The sequence below is a fragment of the Uranotaenia lowii genome, chromosome 3, assembly GCF_029784155.1.
Source record: "Uranotaenia lowii strain MFRU-FL chromosome 3, ASM2978415v1, whole genome shotgun sequence".
Taxonomy (NCBI): domain Eukaryota; kingdom Metazoa; phylum Arthropoda; class Insecta; order Diptera; family Culicidae; genus Uranotaenia; species Uranotaenia lowii.
This window is the reverse complement of record NC_073693.1, coordinates 167,922,049-167,938,955: the sequence shown is the minus strand read 5'-3', so window position 1 is coordinate 167,938,955 and position 16,907 is coordinate 167,922,049. Positions and strand designations below refer to the sequence as shown.

At 39.9% G+C, this 16,907-nt stretch overlaps 2 protein-coding genes across 6 annotated transcripts; one reads left to right on the top strand and one right to left on the bottom strand.

Annotated features, from left to right (window-relative positions):
- The first annotated feature begins 1,176 nt into the window (after positions 1 to 1,176).
- Positions 1,177 to 1,885, top strand: LOC129755304 (SIFamide-related peptide). 2 transcript variants are annotated; one of them, XR_008739227.1, is made up of 3 exons: positions 1,177 to 1,401; positions 1,462 to 1,648; positions 1,718 to 1,885. XR_008739227.1 is itself a non-coding variant. In XM_055751732.1 (2 exons), the coding sequence occupies exons 1-2, from the start codon at positions 1,263 to 1,265 to the stop codon at positions 1,548 to 1,550; spliced, it is 228 nt and encodes a 75-aa protein (XP_055607707.1). In that variant the 5' UTR covers positions 1,177 to 1,262; the 3' UTR covers positions 1,551 to 1,885. The 2 variants fall into 2 exon arrangements, 1 of the variants encoding a protein (XP_055607707.1); XM_055751732.1 differs by having other exon boundaries at positions 1,462 to 1,885.
- A 4,782-nt stretch (positions 1,886 to 6,667) lies between these two features.
- Positions 6,668 to 12,541, bottom strand: LOC129756869 (steroidogenic acute regulatory protein-like). 4 transcript variants are annotated; one of them, XM_055753918.1, is made up of 12 exons: positions 11,847 to 12,541; positions 10,775 to 11,059; positions 10,488 to 10,651; positions 10,268 to 10,426; positions 10,146 to 10,199; positions 9,950 to 10,082; positions 9,739 to 9,884; positions 8,451 to 8,603; positions 8,280 to 8,384; positions 7,652 to 8,211; positions 7,405 to 7,528; positions 6,668 to 7,333 (listed from the first exon to the last, which is right to left on the bottom strand). In XM_055753918.1, exons 2-12 carry the CDS (start codon positions 10,935 to 10,937, stop codon positions 7,148 to 7,150), a joined length of 1,947 nt encoding a protein of 648 aa, XP_055609893.1. In that variant the 5' UTR covers positions 10,938 to 11,059; positions 11,847 to 12,541; the 3' UTR covers positions 6,668 to 7,147. The 4 variants fall into 4 exon arrangements, with proteins under 4 accessions (XP_055609893.1, XP_055609892.1, XP_055609890.1 ...); XM_055753917.1 differs by having other exon boundaries at positions 11,918 to 12,541; XM_055753915.1 differs by having other exon boundaries at positions 11,924 to 12,541.
- Between the last annotated feature and the right edge of the window lie 4,366 nt (positions 12,542 to 16,907).

Here is a 16,907-nt window from a genome sequence, read left to right as displayed (position 1 = left end):
ACTTTTTATGTTTGATTTTCAGCTGAACTGTGTGTACAAACTTATTCTAATTGAAAACTTTTGAATCTGGATATTGTATTGACATGCAAATTTTTAAGATTATGTTCTCTCAATTTCTCAACAATTTTATGTTGATTTAATAACTCATTCTTAAGCTTAATCTTTTTCTGAATTTTAAATCTGAATTCTAAACCTGAATTCAAAAATTGAACTTTGAATCTGTTTCCGAGTTTCTATACGATTTCCGAAATGTTCAAAAAATACGATTTCCGAATCTTAATTCCAGATCAATATTTCATGAGCCAAATCTTAGAGCCCTCATTCATGAATCTATTATTTTAATTCTGTAGCGCTGCGCTGGTTTAATTATAATTCATTATGTCAATTGTTTATATTTAATCTGGTTTAAAATGTGAATTAATCTGAATGAAACATCAAATTTTCGATGTCAGTCCAAATTCCATATCATATTGACATCATAACTTTATTACAACACACTGGAAATGGGTTCATTTTCTTAAACTGAATTCTTTATCAAAAGTATTACAAAAAATCGAGTTTCAAATATGAATTAAAATTAGAACTTTTCAATTTCATTACATTAAGCACCAAGCCTTTCCCTAGATTAAAACTACGAAAAACTTGTCATCTTCAATAATTTTAGCAAATATATGGATTTTATCAACGCATTATTTGAATAAATATAACATGTGCACTTTACATTTCTAATAACAGACTGCCTAGTCACTTCTACGATTTAAAATTTGTACTGTAAACATGTAATCGTTTAATAAATGCAAACTTGAAAAACGTGAGAGATAACATAAAATGAAGATTTAATTTCCTGTGTCCGAACGACCAGTATCATCCGGGTTTCATTCATTAATCCAGCCTGCATTAACCTTGGAAAAATGTTTTGTTTATTTAGGGTGGTTGGATTCTTGAACGCGCATTATTCCTCATTTTTCTGTCCCTAAGAGCGAAGAAAGCGAAAGGCTACCAAGCTCTCAATTAACAAGCGTCGTAATTAATTAAATAAATCTTTAGGAGATACAAAATGATTGCATTTACGCTGCCGGCCGGTTGATTGTTTTGGGATTTGCCGGTTAATAGCACGGGGAGTTTAGGATGATGTTTTTGGGTTCTAAACAAGTATAAAACCGGAAGTCGCAGCATCCATCCGGTATCAGTTCATCGTTATCCATCATCTCAGCACATTGTAGCTTGTCTCAATAGTCCTCATCCATACATAACACAGCAAAATGGCTTGCAACAAGTTTGTCGGATCTATTGTTCTGATGCTGGTCATCGTGCTGGTTTTCAGCCAGTCAACCGAAGCCGGATACCGGAAGCCGCCCTTCAACGGAAGCATCTTTGGCAAACGAAACGGAAACTCCATAGGTAGGATGTTAGATCTCTTATCAAGGTGAAGAATAACTACGAATTTTGTTTCACATACAGAGTACGAAGGAAACGCCAAGGTTCTATCGGCCATGTGTGAGATAGCTGCCGAAGCTTGTCAGACGTGGTTCGCTCAGGAGCAAAAGTAACAACGATACGGCCATTAAAATGTCCTTGGATACTCGGCATCTGCATCTACAGTGTCGAAGGATGAACTGATGAAATTTATGCAGACCAACGAATCGAGGTGACCAATCTACTAAGCCATGTCTATGTGAAGTTTTGTGAAATCAAAATCTAATCAATTTATTTGTAGCCCCCCAAAAATGAATGTGTATAATCTGTAAACATCATTTTTCTACGATAATATACTGTATAATAGCACAATTGCAGCAAACAGCCATGATTGGGATGGAAAAGTGGACGATTTACAATGATGCTACAAAATAAATAAAAAGTTTACTCCTACAATATGGAGCCAGAACATTTTCGTGTTTTTATTTTTGATATATTTCTTTATCTAATGGTGTTGAGGCATGTGACTACTAGGTTCTAGACATTTAAACGATTTCCAGTATTAACAGTGCAGATCAATTGTTGAGAACCTGCTGATAGTTTCGTGATCTCAAAAAGTTGATTTATCAACCGATATAATACTACGAATTCTTTTCTATTCTATTTTTTTATTTACATAGTTTTCCGTCTCACGACTTAACTCGATGAACATAATTCCGATTATTCACTCGGTCCCTGGCGACCGTTCTCTAATATCACGCTTCACTTGGTCTAACCACTTCGCTCGTTGCGCCTCTGTTCGTCTCGTTCCTACCGGATTCGTAGCGAACACCTGTTTTGCAGGACAGTCGTCCGGCATTCTCGCAACAACGTATCCGGCTAGCCTTCACCACCTTCTGGATACTGGGTTCGCCGTTCAGTCGTGTGAGCTGGTGGATCATCCTTCGCCTCCAAACTCCGTTTTCCTGCACGCCGCCAAAGATGGACCTTAAGATTCGTCGCTCGAATACCCCAAGTGTTCACAGGTCCTCTTCGAGCAATACCCATGTCTTGTGCCCGTGGAGAACAACCGGTCTAATGAGCGTCAAATACAGGTTACACTTCGTGCGAGGGCTTAGTCTTCCCGACCGCAGTTGCTATTGGTCGGTCTCGGATCCGCAGGCCAGCATATACTTTGTCTTTGACGAATTATTCATTAATCTAACCCTTCCTGCTTCGCGTTTCAGTTTGCGGTAGATCTTCTTTACTTCCGCAGATGGTCTGCCGACTAAATCAATGTCATCGGCAAAGCAGATAAGTTGACTGAATCCGTTGAAAATCTTTTCGACCACCACTCGTTGAATAACACCTTCTAGTGCCACATTGAACATCATGCAGGATAGACTATCGCCTTGTCGAAGCTCCCTGCGTGATTCGAATGAACTCGACAGTTCACCGAAATCCTGCGCTGCGTTCCATCCATCGTCGCCTGGATTAGTCTGGTCAGCTTCTCCGAGAAGCCGTTCTCATCAATAATTCTTCATAGCTCGTTACGGTCGATCGTGTCGTTTACGACATTGAAGTCGATAAATATATGGGACTTGGTATTCACGACATATTTCGCCGACATGGATTTACCGTAATGTGAAAATCTGATCCGTCGTAGACTGTCCCTCCATGATACCGGTCTGATGACATCCCACCAATCTGTTTGCTTGTGGCGTAAGGCGGCGAAGTAGGATTCGAAATAGCACTTTGTAGGCAGCATTGAGGGCAGTGATCTATTGGTATTTCTCACTGTCCAATTTGTCACCCTTCTTGCAGATAGGGTATATTACCCCATCCTTCCGATCCTCCGGTAGCTATTCTTGTTGCGCAGCACTTAGGCAATGGAAAGGAGAGAGCTGTACTACTTGGTGGTATAAACTGTAATCCGTTATTTCTAATAATTCGCTACCTCAAATACTACAGTGGCTCCGGTTCGTCGATTTTACATAATTTCTGGCTCGACGACCTTCAACTGGCCTCCAGGTCCAACGACCTTGCAATTGACTCCTGGTTCGACGACCTTGCTACGTCTCGAAGCTTTCCCTGAGCCTCGATGCCTTTTCTGAGGCCTAACGCCTCTCAGTGGTTCTAGCCCGATGACCTCCACTTGGCTTTCTGGTCCGACGACTTCCGATGGCACCGGCTTGACGACCTTCCGTGGTACCCCGCTCGTCAATCTATAAGTGACTCCTGGTTCAACGACCACTACCTGGCTCCTGACTCGATGACGTTCCATGATACCGGCCCGCCTACCTTCCATGGCTACGGAGTCGACGACCTACACATGTACGATGACCTACCAGTCAATCTGCCCCGACGCTTTGTTGGTTCCGACTCGAAGTTCTGAATTTGGGCCGACGCCCCACCAATGGCAAGACGACCGAACAAAGTGAATTTTCCTTTACCTACGCAGCATTTTCGACTCATGAGTCCGACGTACCTACAATTATTTTGGTGGTCAAAAAATATCGGAAATTGCGTTACGTAATATTTGAACGGCCCCTTCCTTAACCTCACTCATCGTTGGGAACGGCTCCACCTCGTAGTTTGCTACACCGGTGATGTACCTTTCCTCACTGTCTTGGTCTCCTACATGTGCGTCGTTCAGGTGTTCATCGAAGTGCTGCTTCCATCTTTTGATCACCTCATGATTGTACGTCAGGATGCCTCCGTCCTTATTCCCGACACATTACGGCTAGCGGCACGAAGCCTTCGCGGAATGCGTTGAGTTTTTTTAAAGAACTTTTCCTTCGTCCATCACCTTCCTACACTCCTCGTCGAACCGTTCTCCGAAACCGTGTTGATGGTATCCCAACAACAGTCTTCGATAGGAGCTTGCCCTCTGCCGGCAGTGCTGTTTCGAGCCATTGTGCGTAGTCTGTCGCGACCTAAGGTTGCTTCAGTCGTGCGATTTGATCCAAATGATTACTTAAAATTAAAATTAAAAACATAACATTAAGTCTAACTATGGGGTTCTCAAGGCCCGTATCACTTTTCTTCGGAAAACATCCCTCGAAACGTCGAAGTCAAAATGCACCGAGAAACGGTTGAACGATCTCATTGCGCCGATGAGGGCGCTGTTAGCTCCGTAATTGTTCATTCGAAAGGGAATGTACAATTGAAGATCCAGATTTCTAAGATCACGGGGAATAGCCTGTAGTAGCGTGGGACAGTCGATTCGCGATGTCAGGAGGTCGGCGACGAATGAAGCACGTGTTGCTTGTCTGCGAGCTTGAAGAATATCGATATCTATGAGGCGGCATAGCTAGGCAAGCGAAAAGGGTCTTGCCAGTTCAGGTGTCTAAGGGCGTATCGCAAGAATCGCCGCTGAATAGCCTCGAGCCGATCGACACCGTTCTGGTAGTAGGGACACCAGACAGCTGATGCGTATTCAAGGATGGAACGAACAATGCTGCAGTATAGGCTTTTTAGACAATACACGTCTTTGAAGTCCTTCGCCACTCTAAAAATGAAACCGAGACTTCTGGATGCTTTGTCAATCACGTAGTGTGTGCCTTAAATTCCAAGCGCTGATCTAAGATTACGCCAAGATCGTTAACGTGGTTCACACGTGAGATGGGTTCGTCTCCTAGGAAGTACTCCGCAACTAAAGGCTGCCGCTTACGAGAAAAGCTGATGACTGCACATTTGTTGCGATTTAATGGCAGGCAGTTAATGTCGCACCAATCAGCGAAGAGGTTAAATTTTACATTTCAGAAAATTTATGTCGTCGTGGTCGTTTATGGTGTAAAATAGTTTTAGGTCATCGGCATAGCAAAGTTTAGGGACGTCGAGGAGTGACAACACGTCGACAACACGTTGAAATAAATTAGGAAAATGGTCGGTCCTAGATGGCTACCTTGGGGCACACCATAGGTGGCTGGGAACTGCCTGGAAAAGGTGTCACCCGTTCGAACAATCAATTTACGGAACCAATCCAGTAGCGTTCGAGTTTTCCGATGGCGATCTCAAGGTGAAACCTTGTCGAATTGGTGGAAAGATCGGTATAGATTGCATCAGTTTGAGATTTGGCAGCAAAACTTTCATGCACAACAGAAGTGAACGTTAGCAAGTTACTTTTTGTAGAGCGTCTGGGCATGAATCCGTGCTGATCATTGGAGATGTAATTTTTGCAGGACGTGAAAAAAGGATCCAAGACCACAAATTTAAATAGTTTGGCAATAGAACATAAGTAGAGTAGAGGGAAGATGGCTCTATCAAGCGAAGCTTGAAAAATGAGCCGAATAGGGATCAGCAAAACAGGCATGAAACTTTTCAAAAAAGCAGCTGGTATCCCGTCCGGGCCCGTAGAATAGGAATTCTTGAGCTTCGCTGCTACTTTAGAGATGACTGCCTCCTCGATATCAATACTATTTATTGAAAAGCCCAATGGCGAAACGTTCCTGACAGCACTAGCTAAATGTTCTGGGGATGTTGAAGCTGAAGTGAAGATACTGGAAAATTTTTGGGCGAAGAGATCGCAGATTCCACGATCAGAGCTCGCCGTGATGCCGTCCAAAACATGTTTGAAGGTATACCAGGTTCCTTACGCTGACTATTTACGTGTTTCTAAAAAGATTTTGGGCAAGACTTGAGGTAACGTTGTACGCGACGTAGGTACCTAGTTATGGTAGGTAGTTTGGACGCATGTTCACCATTACCAGACAGTGGTGTGCCTCGATGTTGGCGCCTCGTCAGGATCTGACGTCGATGATGTCCGAGAAGTGCCGGCCTGTCTATTTCATTAAAATGATTTTTAAAATTTTTATTTAGTAGAAAATGAGTTCGGCTCCTTCAAATCTTCTGATTTGGCCCGTTTCCAATAAACTAGCATACAAATAAATAAACAAACAAATAAAAATCGAATTCCTTGCGTGATTTTTTTTTTTTGGACGTCCCAATTGATTCTGACTGATAGTTTTTTCTTTATTAAATGAATAAGTTAAACTTTAAGTGTGGCCTGCTGAGAATTTTTATACTAATTTTTAATTGGCCCGCTGAGTAAAAAGGTTGCCAAGGTTAAGCCAAGGAGCATGAAATTGCATAATTATTGACATTTTGATTTAGATATTTAGGCATCACAGGCATGACTGGACAGATCAAGGTGAAGGTGCGAGATGTTCGGGATTCGACATTTCTGACATTTTATAAAAGACCAAATTTTGATCATAGTATGGCTGATACACAAGTGATATCTCATTTCTTTAAAATTCGCAAGTAGAAGTTTGAAGTTTGAGAATAAATTTATTAATATCACAAAATATAAAATACGATAGTTACACAAATAAAACTTTTGATTGTGAATGTAGACTTGAGAATCGCGAACACGATTGTGGGTTTAGACCTTTCGTTATTGAATCTAGCAAGTTTAGCTTATCTCTAATTGCAATCGCACCTATAACGGATCGGACCAAAATGGTTCTCTTATGAGGGAAAGTTTGATTAATCATTCACCACTCGAGAAAATAGGTGAAAATTCCTGCAGTCTTTGATTGGAAAAAAATCATTTCATCTTATCAATAAAGAAAACAAATCGAATCATGAAGTAATTTCAACAGGAACTAGCTCGTATATGCATTTCAAATAATGCCTGTTTGTTTGTATATTAATGAAAGACCCTCGAAAAAAAAAAAAAACAAATGCTATAAACTGTTCTGACTAATATTGGGGGTACATAATGCAGACGATGTGTGGTATGAAGTGTCTATGCTTCGTGGGGTTCACCGGCGGCAGATTTTCCAAGCACCTTGGGGTCATGTTGAGCCTTCCCACCACTGGACGAAGGCGTAGAAGAAGTAATATTGGATTTAGGCACTTTTCCTTGTCTTTTTAGGTCGGCTACGTAGTTGCGGAGATGAGTCATGTAGTCTTGCATTAGAGTTGTGTAGGCCTGAAGGGATAAATAGAACCAAACCTTATTTTTTAATACAGATACATGTCAAAGTGGGTATAAATACTCACAGTATCAAGAACGTAACGTGGAATATATCCTTTCAAATCCAAACACAACAACCACTCAAATATGCAGTGGTCTTTTTGATTCTCTATTTCGCGCATAGCCCAGCATGATACTTTGTTTTCCCCTCTGAAATTGATAAGGAATCAAAACATGTATTTTAAATATACACAATGAAGTTATAAGGATACCAACGAATCGAATCGACTACAATGAAGAGAAATTCAAGACCTCCGTGGTGAATTAACTTACCTGATATATTTTGTAGTGACGGGTGCACCTGGATATTCAATACTTATCGCAGCACTAACATACACATTGCCTCCTTTCGTTACTTCGGAATCAATTTTTCGCGAACGAGCTTGCTTAGCCTGGGGTTGTTCGTCCAATGCCTCAGAGAACACATCTTCTGGGTCGGAATTAGCACCATGTTGAAAATCCTGAGCCCCTAAACTTTTGCTGAGCGTAGAAAAGGCTGTTCTTGTTTTAGATTCGCTTCCATCGCTGACGCTGTTGCTACTACTGCCTAGTTTAAATTCACTACAGGATTTGGTTATTTTGGGCGATGGTCTTCCAAGAATACACTCCTCATCGGTTTCAGTACTCTCCTCCTCCTCATCGTCCATTTCTTCAGTCACCGGACTCAGAGCACTCGGATCTATGATGGGTGGATTCAAATCGATACCTTCAATCACTCGGCCTTCACGACAAAGCTGCCAGCAGCGAAGATTCACGAAATCACGACACTTGACTACGCCACCACCACCGCCAATCGTGGCCTGATACGAAATATCCGTGTGACTGTCGATTTTCTACGGAAGAAAAGATTGTATGGAAACTTCAATCGGTTTTCGATAAAACAGTTTGTATTCGAACTTACCCTTATGATCTTTGATTCAAGCAAAGTGGGATTCCAATTAGGGACTTCCTCAATTTTGTAATACAATTCTTGCAATAATCTTTTAGCGGGAAAGTTAATCTTGGCCTGTAATCAGAAAAGTATTAAAAAATTAGAACATCGAAATCGAATCAAATATATAAGAATACCAACCGTTAATTTATAGATTTTTCCAACTTTATCCTGTTGACAGCTCTGGATCGTATCGCCCTTGGAAGTGACTTTCTCCAGCTTCCAATTGGTGGATTCTAGCAACGCATATGCCTTCCGTACACATTCAATGCCCATCTTTTTGAATTCTTCGTCCTAGAAACAAACAAAAAATTATAGATTAGTTCTCTTCAGCTTCATAATACTAACAACAAGACTTTTCACCATTATGTTGAAACACAGAACATATAAATTGGCAATCTTTATCGATCGAAGGACGAACGGAAACTGAATCAATCTGTTCTAGGATAGGTATTAATTCTCTGTTTCATTGGTAATGTTATTCAAATTTGGCTGATTTTAATTCAACAGACTGAATTTGTCTCGCTTCCATTATTTCGTTCAAGGTTGAACTGAATACATTTGAATGGTATCGATGTTTGATACGCAAAGATCTCAAACGCGAGCAGGCATTGCATCTTTTAGGAACTGGTTTAAGGAGCATTTCGTACAATTGAATTTGAACTGTTGTGTTAAATCGAATATTCATTTAGGATATTTTTCAACTGAACAAATTGGCCATTGCCTAAAGATAGGAGCTGTCGAGAAAATAATATCCTTATCAGACATAGTCTTATTTATATTCCGCATATATGCGACCAAACAATAATTAAGTAAAACGTAGCTCAGTTCCATGAAAACATCAACCAAGTAAATCAATCTTGTCTTGATTGAATGCTTTGAAAATCCTTACAATCCTTACCGAATTTAAAATAAACTGTTCTCCAAGAAAACAGCAAACACAAACATCAACTAAATTTTGATCATTTTTCTTACTGCCGAAAAACAATTTCCGCAAAAATTCCATTTTTACTTTCTACCGGGCCGAAAACGTAAAGCACCCAATACTTCCGAATATTCTGACACAAATGAATGAAATGAGCACTACACTTTGAGCCAACTTCTCAGACCTCTAGTTTAATTCCGAAGAGGAGGCCAAAGATCAAGCTTAATTAAATGAATCAATCGTCTGAATATCTTATCTTCTACATGAATGGATTAGCACATGAATGAGGCGGCGTTATGCCGTGCGTGCAAAAGCAAAGATTTTTCTGTTGTACGCTCCAATTACAAACGATTTATTTTCACAAATCTAACCCTTCCGAAAATTGGCCAACCACCCTTCCTGAGGGCTTTTGAGTTGACTCGAGCTTGGCTTAGGTTCAGTTCGATTTCCGGTACCGTAGGATTGCCTAAGATATTCCCTCAATCGAATTCGTAAGATATTCACCTGTTCATCTTCTTCGTCGTCGCTGTTGTGGATGGAATCGTAGGGGGAGTAGAAATTTCCCACGCTCTCCGTTCGACCGGACATTGCCGAATTCAGAAAGGGTGCCAACAGCGGAGTTTGGGCTTCCACCGATGGGTTTGTGATTGCTGGAATTCAAGACACGAAAGGGTTTTACTAGATAGATTGATGATTTTTGTGAATCATATCTTACCGACATAATAATTGCGTGCGTAGCGTTCTTGTGGTATGACTCGGCAGTCCAGAAACCATGCTTCTCCCCAGGCTAATACAAACGATACCACAATTAGTAAAACTTCAAAAACGGGTTGCGGTGTAGCAGTCCACTGTAAGCATAAATTTGAAGAAAATTACAAACAAAAATCTTAAAACACAAAAACGTAACCCACATTGTATACAAACACTTTATAGATTAGGAAGGCGCATGATCCGGTGGTAGAAAGCTGTAAGACAATTAGGATTATAACCCTCGAAAACCAACAAACAAATATAAATAAACAGAGACACTCACGGCAATCACAATCCAATGATTGAGATGACACAGTCCATAAAAGAATATCAAAAATAAAAAACGTATTATCGCAATGACGACCACATCAAACAATGATGTATAGATGGTATAATGTACGACTTGAGTTTGCAGCGCGTGAAAAATGTTGTCACCGGTGATCTGCAAAAAACATATTGGTATAGTTCACTTAAGACCTTTTTCAGAAATGAAAGTATCTCACCATAACACAGATGATCCACAGCAGGGAGATGAAAACCATATCGAACGTCACAAATAGACAGAAGAATCGGCGGACCACCGACATTCGTCCCTCGTCCATGTAGCCGGCAATGAAATCTTCACTCAGCAGATTGACCATATGTGACTGAGACCTTGGTATGGAAACTGGAAGCAAAGCCAAAAGAATAGATAAGTTAGTGATCTTTTCTCTGATAAATTCAAGGTGAAACACCAAATTTTATAATTTCGCATAACTTATTGGACGTATGTAATGCTAATGATACTCACAGCTTCCACTGCCGCCAAATCCTGAACCTCCATGGACCGGCATGAACGGTAGCTGATGGTGGTTAAATTGTTGGTATGGGTTGTGGTGGTGATATTGCTGTTGCTGCTGCTGACTGGTGTACATCGAATGAACGGCCGTTCTGATGTCATCGTTATCGGCCATTTCTACCGGCCCTCTTGCGGTGTGCTGCTAGTGTGATGGTGGTCCGGCCAGGAAGAAGCGTCCAGGACGCCTCGTTCCTGCTTTTAGCGTCGTATTTCTACTGCTGAATTATTATGTTCTACCTATTTGCGGAAGAGGGAAAGATGGATTTGGAAGAAAGCGATAAGACGAATAAGTGTACAGCGATTAGGTAGGCAAACATTATATTCGCATTTTTTTGGTTGTGTACTATCTACACATGCAAAATAAACGCTAGGTAGATTACAAATTCGTTACACATTACTGAAAGCAATTTAGTGATACACCGAATGCGATTCGACAGACTGGTTGTGGTATTTTTTGCACAAGATGCATCCTTTCACATTTTGAACTATGGGAAGTCTCGTAATATTACACTGACGTAAAAAGCGAAACAGAGACGTTGAACCATTCATGTTCTAGGACGAACAGTTAATCATGCCAAGTGGTTTTTTTTATCAAAATACCTTAATAAACAAACTTATGATTAAAAAAAAGTGGGGTTTAAACCAAAAATGTTTGTCGACGTCAATTTAATTGAAACATATAAGTACTAGAAAAATGATCTATAAAGTTCTGGTGTTATGAGCAAATCAAGATAAACTGTAGAAACACTTGTTTATACCGTAATTAAAATATACACCTAATGAAGTAGTAAATAAAATAAAACCAATAAGAATCACAATCAAAACAAGATATAATGTTGTCGGTTTATACGAATGTCTCGTTAATGATTAATGATCTCTATCCAGTTGTTTATCAACAGTGCCGAGAAAACAAAATTGTGCTTGCAGAGGTGATAATGTGCCCGAGCGGATGTAAAATAGCTTGATGACTAAGCATGGAGTGATTGTCATTCCCATAACCACGAGAAAGAGCACTTCTACCTACACAAGATACTCAAGCTAAGATGCGGGAAAGTTTGACAAGGGAAGTAGCTAGTGATGCGAATTTTGCATTGCCTTTACCAGGTTTTCCTTGTCGGTTCCAGTCTTGGTCATTATTCTTCAAACCCAACCTTGTCCCTTCCAACTTCCTATGAGGTGCTTCGGATTAGTTTAATGTTTGTTGAAAGATTGGTTTTAAATTAGTAACAACAGTCTTGTTCGTCGATGATGATCATGGATGACGCTTTTGGGGTGGGGTTGTTGATCGTAGCTGAAATCCGGACCAACTGAGCAGAAAGAATCCGGAAGCACCAGTTCAAACGAAAAGAACTCTCGAAGCAAAACTAAAGGCAATAAAAACCAATAGCAGCAGCAAATAGAGGAAGCACTTCAAAACCTGCAGGCAAACGGTTTTCATTTTGGATTCACTGTTATCTTTATCAGCACTGACTTGATGGAAGTGATTAGTCTTTGTGTTGCTTTGTTTCGCCGATTAGATGTTTCTTCGATCAAGAAATAAACTTTCGATTGACTTTACCAATTGCTGACTGCATTCTTCAGGCGATGGACACGAACTCTCGAACAATACACTGACCATTCACGATTAATTAACATAAATTTGGTGATTAATACAATGTTTTCCGATGGCCAAAAATGCTCCGATCGACCAAATGTCAAAACAAACTTTTCAAAAGCCTGCATGCCAAGATTTATCTCTCCGAACGTGTTCTCTCTCAATCTGAACTCACACGCTCCTTTTTTTAAACTCAAAATTAAGTACGACCGAGGTTCAAAACATAGTTCGATTCTATGAACTTAAAGTTAAGTACCCTTTTTCCTCCTCGCGATTGTTCAAAATGGAGTTCGAACTGCGAACTCAAAACTAATCCCATTCGTGTCATTTTTGCCGAGCCGCATTTCAGGTAGCTACGAACAAGGGCATAAAAAACGGTTCAAAAAATGGTACTTGCTTTTGAACTTAGTTTTGAGTATGCTTATCAGAACTTAGTTTCGCTATTGCCCAATCAAACTCAAAGCTGAGGGCTGCCACTGAAGTGCTGTTTGACCGTGGTCAAATCATAGTTCGATTGTATGAACTAAAGTTGAGTTCCTTTTTTCCTCCTTGCGATGGTTCAAAAGGAAGTTCGAACTGCGAACTCAAACTAATCCCATTTTTCCTTCGGCGAAGGAGCAAAACTGAGATCGATCTAATGAACTAAAAATTGAACCCTCCTCGCGTGTGTTGAACTGAAAGCACTTAGCGAGTTCGGCTGCGAGAACTGCATTTTGGGTAGCTACGAATAAAGGCATAAAGAAAGTTCAAAAAATGGAACTCGCTTTCGAACTTAGGTTTGAGTATGCCAGTCAGAACTTAGTTTTTGCGTTTGCTCAGTCTTACTCAAAGTTGAGGGCTGCAACTGAAGTGCTGTTTTGAACCAAAACTACTTAATTTTGAGTTTAAAACAAGGAGCGTGCACACTCACAGCATTTTATACACGGAAAAAAATTGCATGGGTTTTTCAAATACAGACTCATGATAATTTTACTATGTCCATCATTTAGTATTTTCGACCATGATTTAGTATTTTCTACCAAAAATCTGGGCAATACTACTACAACATTGTATTTTTACTATGCGATCTTTGACAGCTCATAGTAATTTCCTCGTGTTTAAAATAACATGCGCATGATATTTTGATATTACACAATTCGTGTTCTTGAAATTACTATGCCCATGGTAATGTTGAAACATCATCATTTGTGTGTGGAGTGCAAATGTATGGGTGAACGCTTCTAGAGATTCTCTCAGTACTAACCGCCAGTACCTCAGTGAAGCCTCAGCAGCCGAGCAAGCAAGTGATTACATAATTGGGAATACATAATGGTGGGTACATCTAGGCTGCACATTTGGCGACCGTGACAGGACAGGACATTTGTGGTTTTCGTTACAGTTTTTTTCTTCCTAATTGAAATGAATCGCATCACCAACTGTTTTTGAAATCACCCACCAAGGAAGATTCAGTGAAAAAAAATCGTCAAATACAGAGAGTGATCAGTGTTGCCAGATTTTAAAGTGCATGTTAATTAACTTGTGAAAATTTAATGTATGTAGATATTTAATGAAGGATAGAAGAAACGTGTTGAGAGGACTGGACGAAAAAAACGGTGCGTGTTGGGAGGACCGCATGGAGAGTAGATGCGTGTTGGGAGGACCGCATGGAAAAGAGACGCGTGTTGGGAGGACCGCATAGAAGAAAACAGATGCGTGTTGGGAGGACCGCATGGAAGGAAAAAGATGCGTGTTGGGAGGACCGCATAGAAGAAAACATATGCGTGTTGGGAGGACCGCATAGAAGAAACATATGCGTGTTGGGAGGACCGCATGAATGATTAACGAACAAAGTTTAGCTGTGATAAAGTGCCAAAAGAGTTCACAGAGCACTTAGCGAATGAGCGTATAGCGTATTGAGGAGATAATTCATTTAAATGTGTGTTGGGAGGACCACTTATGATTCATTCATGACGAAAAGAGAAATTGAAATTGTGCGTGTTTAGGGGGCCGCATGGAACTTGTAAAATGATAAATTAAATAGCGCTTTAAGAGGACCACTGCATGGTTTGCGAAACACTTAGCGGCTTTGGAGGATAGCTAATTCATAAAAGGTGTGATGGATGGACCACTCAATAGAAACTATAATCAGATGAACTTATAATAAAAAAGATAATATGATTAGAGAACCAATAATGTAAAATAAATGATAAGTATGTATATGCAAATTGTGTGTGGGACCACATGAAACCAAAATGAAAAAAAAGGTTGTGTCGCTACCATCGCAGAGGAATTTGGCATCTTGATTGTAAGGACATGTTTCAGGACGATCACTAAGCTTAGCACTTGGCAAGTTTGTAAAAACGTGTCGGGAAGACAACTGAATAGGAGTTTCGCGTCGAAAAAATACATTTAAAAAAATGTGGATTTAAATAATAACAATGTCTTAATGATCATTATTGTGCGTTGGAACAAACATTGAGTTTATCGTAAACACACGTCATAAGAAAATTTTTGAGAATAATATTCAATAACAAAACTTGATACCACTGTTTTGCCTTACAGCATTGTTAATATTGTAAGATTTAAGTTAAAAAAGAAAGTGAAGCAAAAAACATAACAGTAACCTTAAAGAATGGGGGAACATTTTTAAGAGATTCATAATGTTTCTGGTACAGAAAACCAGCACAGAAAACAAAAATGACAAGACACGGAAATTGTTAATAAGAAATAGAATCAAATTGTTTTGACACTTCGGTCATTCACGTAAAAAAAATGGAATAATTCAAATTCTAGAAATTTTTAAATATGGCATCACTGCTGCAGCAAATCAAGCCTTTCGCGTGCTCGTTTGTAAAATATTCAGTTTTGATATTGTGGTGTGCGTGTGCAAGAGTTTTTTTTACCAGCATAAATGACGTGAGAGCTGAAATCCGAACAACAGCATCTCGCTTACATAAATTGAAACTTTCATACGGAACGCAAGAGCGGGTGTGTGATGCAGCCGAGCCGCAAGGGCCATCATTTTAATCTACGGTGGTACTACAACATCTAAACCAGTGTATGTGACAAGACAATGCTAGCGTACAGTTTCTTTCCGTCGACAAACAGTAGCGAGCGAGCACCGAGTGGGGGGAGGAAATATAGCCAAGAGAGAAAACAACATACGACGAATAGCCGGTGTCGCCCATGAGCAAAGCAATTCTGTAACATCACGAAATCGGGAGAATCGAGCGCAAACAGCAAACGTGCTGAAAATCTTTCACGCATGTTATTGGTGCCTACATCCAGGCGTTTTAAAAAGCATGCCTATTAAAAGGCGCACTGTAACTGATGCAAGTTATTAAGGTATGAATGCGGAGTTCAAATTGTTGCAATCCCTTAATTTAAAAAAATACGTGTTAGTTCGTTCCATTCGATTCGTGGCGCAGCACCAAACCGTGGAATAGGGCAAGATAAAATTGAGTTCTACAACGAACGGTTAAGTATAGTAAATTCAAAATTAAATGTAACGTTCTTTCTGATTAGAATTTGATCTACTTAAAACATATATTCGAAAAATGAAATGGCAGCAAAACCATCAATTCAAGATAAAGTGTTTTTCGATTTCGAATCGTTTATTTTCGAACCGTTTGAAGAGTGTTGAAGAAGAAAGATTGTTAAATATAGATTTTGAAAGAATGCTAGTTTTCTAATATTTTTTTATAAGTGATTTTTTTTTTTCAAAAATGACATGATTGAACTAAAATTAGTTTCTTTTTCCTCTGGAAGGAAGGGAGATGTGTGGAGTGCAAATGTATGGGTGAACGCTTCTAGAGATTCTCTCAGTACTAACCGCCAGTAGCTCAGTGAAGCCTCAGCAGCCGAGCAAGCAAGTGATTACATAATTGGGAATACATAATGGTGGGTACATCTAGGCTGCACAATTTGTGTTGTCGAAAATACTATGCTCATTATAATTTACAGTAATTTAACCTATGTGCTTCGTTTGAGTGTTTGTTTCAGCCGGTCACGATTTTCGGAATGCGGACAAAAATGTTTCGCGGGTACGTAAATGTGGTAATTGCTGTTCCAACCAACCAGGTGACCGGCGCACTGGATGTGTCAAATAAAATCAGCAGTTTCGTCGGGTCGGGAAACGCAGTCTCTCAGCTCAGGTGAGTAATATTGTGTTTTTTTCGTCGATTGCACATTACTCAGATCCGTTTTTCCTATCTTTCTTTTGATCAATTTTTAGCTGTTCCGTTCGATGCATCCCGAATTCTCCGGCCGTGGGGACCTCCCTTCTAACCAGCCACGGAAAATTGACCAAAGAATCGCATTTTCCAGAAGATTAACCTTGCCCCCTTTCCGGATCGTTGGCCTCAAGATGACTGCCAATAAATCCAAATCGATTTCAGCGTAAGTAGAACAAATTTGATCTGCTCATTAACTAATTTTTTTGTTTTAATTTTTTTTTGAGCATAACGACAGTTCTAAGCAGACCATTGTAAATTGTGTTATGAATATGGAATG